The 7,020-nt window shown below is 43.4% G+C and overlaps 1 protein-coding gene across 1 annotated transcript; it reads left to right on the forward strand.

Moving 5' to 3' along the window:
• The first annotated feature begins 1,259 nt into the window (after window positions 1-1,259).
• Window positions 1,260-6,320, forward strand: LOC104950445 (ubinuclein-2-like). The gene is made up of 7 exons (XM_010776978.1): window positions 1,260-2,521; window positions 3,574-3,702; window positions 4,365-4,466; window positions 4,958-5,089; window positions 5,200-5,306; window positions 5,606-6,221; window positions 6,312-6,320. The coding sequence occupies exons 1-7, from the start codon at window positions 2,159-2,161 to the stop codon at window positions 6,318-6,320; spliced, it is 1,458 nt and encodes a 485-aa protein (XP_010775280.1). The 5' UTR covers window positions 1,260-2,158.
• The last annotated feature ends 700 nt before the right edge of the window (window positions 6,321-7,020 follow it).

Below are 7,020 nucleotides of genomic sequence, written 5' to 3' on the forward strand. Positions count from 1 at the left end.
TTAATGTTGAACCCACTGCTTCTGAAACAAAATAGTTTCCTAAATTGGGATTCATAAATCTGTTACTTGCTGCTGTTAAATACCAACCACCTATGTGCAATATATATAGATGCCGTTAATAACTGTAATATATACCTGGCTGCTAAATCCTAAGAACTGTTACAGGATGTATATTTTTTTAAATTATGCAACTTTTTATTACATCATAACTTAGTACTTTTTTTTAGTGCATGTCACATATTTAACATGAAGCCGTCAGTGGCTCCTTTTAATGCTGTAACTACGCACATGTCCCCTCCCCTCCGTGGGACTAATAAAGGTATTCTGATTATCTATACATTTCCCTTCTTCCTGAGTGCCACAGTGACGCGTCCTAAAACCCGGTAGTAAACTCCTTCCTGTTCCATCAACAAAAAAACAATGCAATTTCTCCATAGGGTTTTGGAAAATAGCTGGAAATAAGGTCTATGGTTTAAACACATCTATGAGACGGATCACATTTTGTTCAGCCGGATAATCTCCACATGTATACCCTACTTTTTAGATATTATCCGGCTGAACAAAACGTGATCAGTCTCTTCAATTTGTCAACCAAATTTTTGTCGAAGGAACCGGAAGTGGTCAAATGCTAACTTACTTCCGGGTTTTATTATCGAACAGTTTTTGGGATAGAAGAACAGTAGAGCTAACAGTGACCTTCAGTAAATGTTAGGGATGCACCGAAAATTATCGGCCGAAAATGGTTCAAAAGGCTCTTTCGGCCGAAAGGGTTTTAGCACCGAAAAAATATCACCGAATGTCAGGGAACAGGGTTACGTTGGTAAACTAACGTGTTGTTGTGATGANGGACTCCGGTACTGCACCTTACTCACGAGACGTTGTAAAAAAAAAGGGTGGGGGGCGAACGCAGTAACCACTCCACCAACGCCACAGTCACCCCTGTCGTGCGGGCCGGATGAGAATGTCTGGCGGGCCGGATGTGGCCCGCGGGCCGCCAGTTGGTGGTCACAATGTTTGAGCACCCTCTATGAAACGTCAAGCTACCCCGCATCACCCCAAAATAAATATCTGGCGCCGCCAATGAGCCTGACTATTTGTGTTGGGGGGGCCCGACTTATTTTTTTCTCCAAAGGGGGGGCCCTGACAGAAAAGGTTTGGTAACCCCTGCTCTAAACGACCATGATGGCTACTACAGAATACCACAACCATCTAGTTCCATGGAAGCGTTTAAAACACATCTTTATGGACTTATTTGTTCCTTTATATTATAAACAAACAAAACATTGACATCAGGGGTATATAGGTACATATACAGAGTATACATTCAATTAGTGAATACAAATAATAAATTATTATATGAATGTTATATTTTTCAGTGTACGTGGGTGAGCTGATGAGGCTGGTTTTTGAAGAAGTCTTTGAGGACCCAACACCGTTTGTGGAGGAGATGAAGAAAATCAACATCCCAAAGGACCTGTCCTCTCAATTTGACAGGCCCTGAAAGGAGGAAGTGGTAGCCCGCCAGGTCTCACGTTTCAGTCGTCTAGGGGCGGTCGGAAGCCAACATACATTTATTTTAGCAAACAAAACATTGACATCAGGGGTACATATACAGAGTATACATTCACTTAGTTGTATCAATATTTGTCTCAAATCATCACCTTTAAAGTTAATAAAAGAGTTGCATCGTCTATCTACTTTATGGATTAACACGGGCTAAAAGTAAAAGGAGACGTTGGCGCGTATCTGGCAGGTGGGCGTGTTCTTGCTCTCCTATTGGTCAAACGCTGTTCCCGCTCCACTATTGGTCAATCGCTGTTACGCACCGCCCAGCCGCTGAATAATGATAATAATGATCAAGATGGCTACTACAGAATCCTCCTTGCGGTAGCCAACCTCCAGTTCCATGGAAGCGTTTAAAACTGCCTTTTCTCACAGTTTAAGTCCCTCTTAGGAGACGGGGGCTCTGCCAGGGATACTACTTTATGGATTAACACGGGCTAAAAGGATATAAAAGTAACTGTGTTGCTTCAACCACTCATTCTAAAGGGAAGCTAAGCTAGCATAGCAACTAGCTTTCTTCTTCTTCTTGACGACCGTCTCCAGGTTTCCCGGTTTGCGTGACTTTACGTGACCCGGTTCCGTTAAAGAGCGTCAAATGGCAGAACCGAGGAAAGTACCGTTCGTCACTATCTCGTCCTTCAACACCTCGCCGGTGGTTCCGACCCCCCAGCAGGAGTCCAGCAAAAAGCGCCGCCGAGAAGATGAGGCCGCCGAGGTGACTTGTGGGAAAGATGGAGGTGGAGGTGGTTCTGTTGTCGGCTCAGGAGATGGAGGTGGAAGTGGAGGAGCTCCGTTCGGGAATGTGACACCGACAGGAGGGGAGGGAGTCACCGGGGAGGTGAAGCCATCTGTGCGGCTGCTCCTCCCGCTGGCTGAGCCCAGTGACCGGGCTTCATCAGAGTTCAACTACGGAGAACTGGTCAACTCATCGCAGCCTCAGACTCAGCCTCAGCCTCAGGTCAGTGGAGGCTCCATTGTGGCTTCAAGGGGGGCTAAACCCGGCAGCACTTGCCCAGGGATGCTGTGAGCAGAGGGGGAAGAAGTACTCAGATCTTGCACTTAAGTAAAAGTAGAAAGTTGAAGATGCAAAGGCTTTATTGTCATATGCACAGCACGAAAAACTGAAGTCCCAAGCTTCTTTAACAATGAAATGTAATTATATATAAGACATAAAACCAATCAAAAATAGTGCAAGAAATAACAGAATATAAATAAAATAGTTCAAGAGAATGTTGCGAAATGCACATAAAATGAGTAGACTAACATGTAATAACACTTTTATAAAATATTTTGTTGTATTATTATAACTGGCTGCTATCTCTTGTTTAGTCTATTCAACTACTGTAATACAGTCTGTAATAACTGTGCAATATATACTTTCACTACTGTTATCTGGCTGCTATCACACTCATTTATTATATTTGACAAATAGTACTCTGATTCTGAAGTACACATTTCACAGGAAGTATTAGCAATATAAAAGTAATTAAACATATCCATTTAGTGAAGTAGCATTGCAAATATTGCACATATCTTTTTTTATAACAGAACAGTGGTGTTACAGTCTGGCAGATAGTGATAACAATAATACATTTAAAAAAGTAAACATTGCGAATAAAGTTTATTGCACTCCCAGATGCATTTAGATGTCACACTCTTTATATATTTACTGTTAAGTGTGCAAGAGTGCTTTTGATAAGGCAGTCATCCTTTTTGTGGAGATGTACAGTGCAGAAAAAGGAACAAATAAAATATTTATATTGCACATTAAACTGTTATTTCACAGAGTAGTAGATGGTGACAATAATAAATTGCCAAAAAGTGTATATTGCACACTGAGATATATTGAGATGTGCAGGGACCCGGTGAATAACTGTTATTATCATGGTCCGTATGTATTTATTGTGAACGTTGGACATGTTCATTTGCGAATAAGCACTTTAAAAAGGGAAACGTAAAATGCCCGTTACCCCCATTTCATCCCTTTGCTTATGTCTTTTTTCTCCTCAGGTAAAGCCTCAAGGTTCAAAGATCCCTAAAGGCCTCGCACCCCCGCTGGACCCCAGCGACCCGTTTGCTGACGACAACAGAGAGAGACGAGAAGTGGAGGCGATGGCCAAGAAGTTTGAGAACAAATACGTGAGTGATGGAGCCTCAGTGGTGCAGGAACGAGTCCTGAAACCTGTTGGGGAATAATTTGCTTAAGTATTCAACCTTTGACACAGTTTATCGTTTTCTCCTCTCACTGTCTCCTTTCCCGTCGCATAGGTCTACAGCCTTGGGTATTGCTGCTCTCTCTCTTAAGGAGGAGCAGCTTGGGCGCATTGTTGTTGCCAGTCTATGACCGAGCACAAGCCGCCATGAGGTAGTTTTACTGTTCAGGGACGAAGGTTCCCCGACGCACATTATTTTCTATGGACGACAGCTCTAGTTAGATTCAGGGTCCATATTTGTTTAGTCTCGCTGATAAAGAATGTTGATTATTACACTCCGAACTAGTTTAAACCTCGAGCTGCAGAAAGAGTTCTTCAGAATTGATTGTGGCATCTCATCCGTATGGTCAACTCGTGACTTGTCTTGTGAATTCTCCGGCCAAAGCTCCAAGTAAACCGTCAGTGTTTGCCATCAAAGCTCTAGCTCTCCTCGTGTCTCTCTGAGTCCTGACTCCAATTGCTTCAGAAGTTTCCCCCAAAGAACCCAGAAACAAGTTAGCCCAGTTTGAACTGTGTGGATGACAAACCAAGGAATGTCTAATATGTCCTTGTAAATGTTTTCTTTAAATATTATCCCGCTGTTTGCAGGGTGGTGTCCCAAAGAAGAAGAAGAAAGACCGGATGCAGGATCTCATCGACATCGGCTTTGGATACGATGACACTGACCCCTTCATCGACAACTCAGAGGCTGTGAGTTCACTCAAACACTGTTTTATGAGCGACAAAATAAGCAAACCAAACTAAGTTGTTAAAAAAAATTCGGAGGTAAAAGACGTTATTGTCCCAAAGCGGATAATTGTTTTACTCATTGGGGAAATCGCAGACGTCAGAAAACAAAGAAAAACGTTTCAAATCTTCGAGAAAAGCTTTTTTTCCTCTGAGTTAAGATTCAATGTAGAAACAGTCTTCTTAAAATGCGATTTGGGAATTGAATTGAGATGATTCTGAAATGAGAATAAAGTACTTAAGTATATTTGTAATCCAACACTTGAGTATTTTTACAATCTAGTATTACTTTTAGTTTAGTTTTAACATTTCTTTTGGCATTGGTTTAAAGATCATACCGTTGAGTATACGGTCGAATGGACTTTGGGAAATGGTTGTTATTCCAAGCAGTGTTAAAACGCAGGCGCAGTAGAAGAATAAGACTAACAGTAATCATGTTTTCCTCCCCTCCTCAGTATGATGAGCTGGTGCCGGCCTCTTTAACCACGAAACACGGAGGTTTCTACATCAACACCGGCACGCTGCAGTTCAGAGCGGCTTCAGACTCGGAGGGTGAAAACGGCGGCACAGAAGATAACCGCTTCAAGGTACGTGCATTGAGTCAAGTATACACATATGTCAGTTTCCTGATGGGGTTCTTACTGTACCTAAAGTGACTGTTAGACCATAAAACCACACTGTCTGCACCTGTTTGCAGAAGATGAAAGACGGCGAGGAGCGGGTGATAAAGAAGCGTCGGAAAAAGCAAGATGGTGGTATTCTGGAGGAAAAGAAACCCAGAAAGAATAAAGTACCAAAGGCTGGGTGAGGTTTCTTCAGTGTTTTCATATTAGGCTCTGAGGCATTCACATAATATCTAAACTTCCCGTCACCACCGCTAAGCTAAAGGCGGCTAATGTTGGGCTATAAAGGAACTACGGCATGGTCACATGACTTCATGTCAACACCAAAACCAAAAAACAATAAAAAAACAAACAAACATGACTTTAAGGCTGGGCTAAACAAAGGACTCATTTCTGGGTTTTATGACTTATTCCTGCACCACCACTCCATTAAACAATGGTCCATTAAACGTCTCTCTTTGTGTCCCCTGTCCCCGGCAGAGTTTCCCTGAACGTGCACCGCCCGGAGAAGAAGAAGAGGAAGAAGCTGATGAAGGACTCCATACACCTGGCCAACATGCTGCGCCGCTTCACCCGGGAGAAGGAGGAGATGAGGAAGAAGAACTTCACCGCCCACGCGCTGGCTCGAGCCAACGCCAAAGCTCCCGTCGTCGTCGCCGTCGCCGCCGGCAACAACAGCACCGCGCTGATCAACACCCAGGCTAAAGTCTCCGGGGCGGCCGATTGCAACATTACAGACCTGACCTCCGACCCCGCCATGATGTCAATGCTCGGATCGACCAATAACGACATCCTGCAGGACATGATGGGCGAACTGGACTTCGAGATGCTGGACTCCCCGCAGCATAGCCCCCTGCAGGGGGCGGAGAACGGGGCCTTCGGGCTCAAAACCGCAGGGGGCAGGGGGGGTCAGGGGGTCATGGCGCCCCCCCCTCTGCCCAGCGGACTCTCAGCACCGCTCACTAAACGCATCGAGGACCTCAGAGCGGTACGGGAGTTAATATTACACTGTGTTAGATCTGCAATTAAGAATTATGTTAATTTATTTTTTGTGATCACATTTTTATTGAGATTATTTAACATGTACAACCAAAAAGCACAATTTTTTTTTATTTATCAAATAACGAAAAGTATATAAGATAAAGAAAAAGAAAAATAATTATGTTCATTTTTTACTTTTCTGCAGATTATTTAGACTAGTCCTTTTGAGAAAAAAAAATACATTTAACACGATCAAGGCTGAAACTTAAAATGAATAAAATCTTGTCTGGACATTATATTCGTTTTGTCCACATTATAATAATAAATATATTAAATAATAATATTAGTAATAATCGTGCAGCCTAACCCCGGGATTCCACCGGGTCCGTCTGCGCCGCGGATTTGTTCCGACCTCTTACAGCGTCAAACCCCACCGGGCGCGTTTCAGAAGCGGAGCGTCTTGCCTGCCGGCTCGCAGTTTTTGTTGATTTGGGCATATTTCCTGGACAGGCTACTTTGTGCAGACAAAGTTAATAATAATTGTAATAGTTCAGTTATAAACGACATGAATCAAAGATGTGTTTCATCAAATTCATTCATCATCATAATTATTCTATATATATATATATAATGTACACAGAGCCTGTAAACCGGAGGAGAACGCTGGCCTTTCTCCTCCTACTTGAAAGACTACGGATGGATAGGGTCTGCAAAATGTGTTTATTTTGGGGATGGGCCGGATGCTCTGACCGGTCCACTTCCTGCCCGGCGCTATGCAACGCCTTGCGTCGTGTGAAAATAGACTTGAATCCTATCTTGATCCCAGCGCCGAGACGCTTCTGGGATGCTTCTGAGCCGTAACGTGGTGGAATAGCACCCATTGACTAGAGTGGCCGCGATCTTTGCGAACGCCG

This window comes from Notothenia coriiceps, unplaced genomic scaffold, assembly GCF_000735185.1.
Source record: "Notothenia coriiceps isolate Sejong01 unplaced genomic scaffold, NC01 NC01_scaffold00000339, whole genome shotgun sequence".
Classification (NCBI taxonomy): Eukaryota; Metazoa; Chordata; class Actinopteri; order Perciformes; family Nototheniidae; genus Notothenia; species Notothenia coriiceps.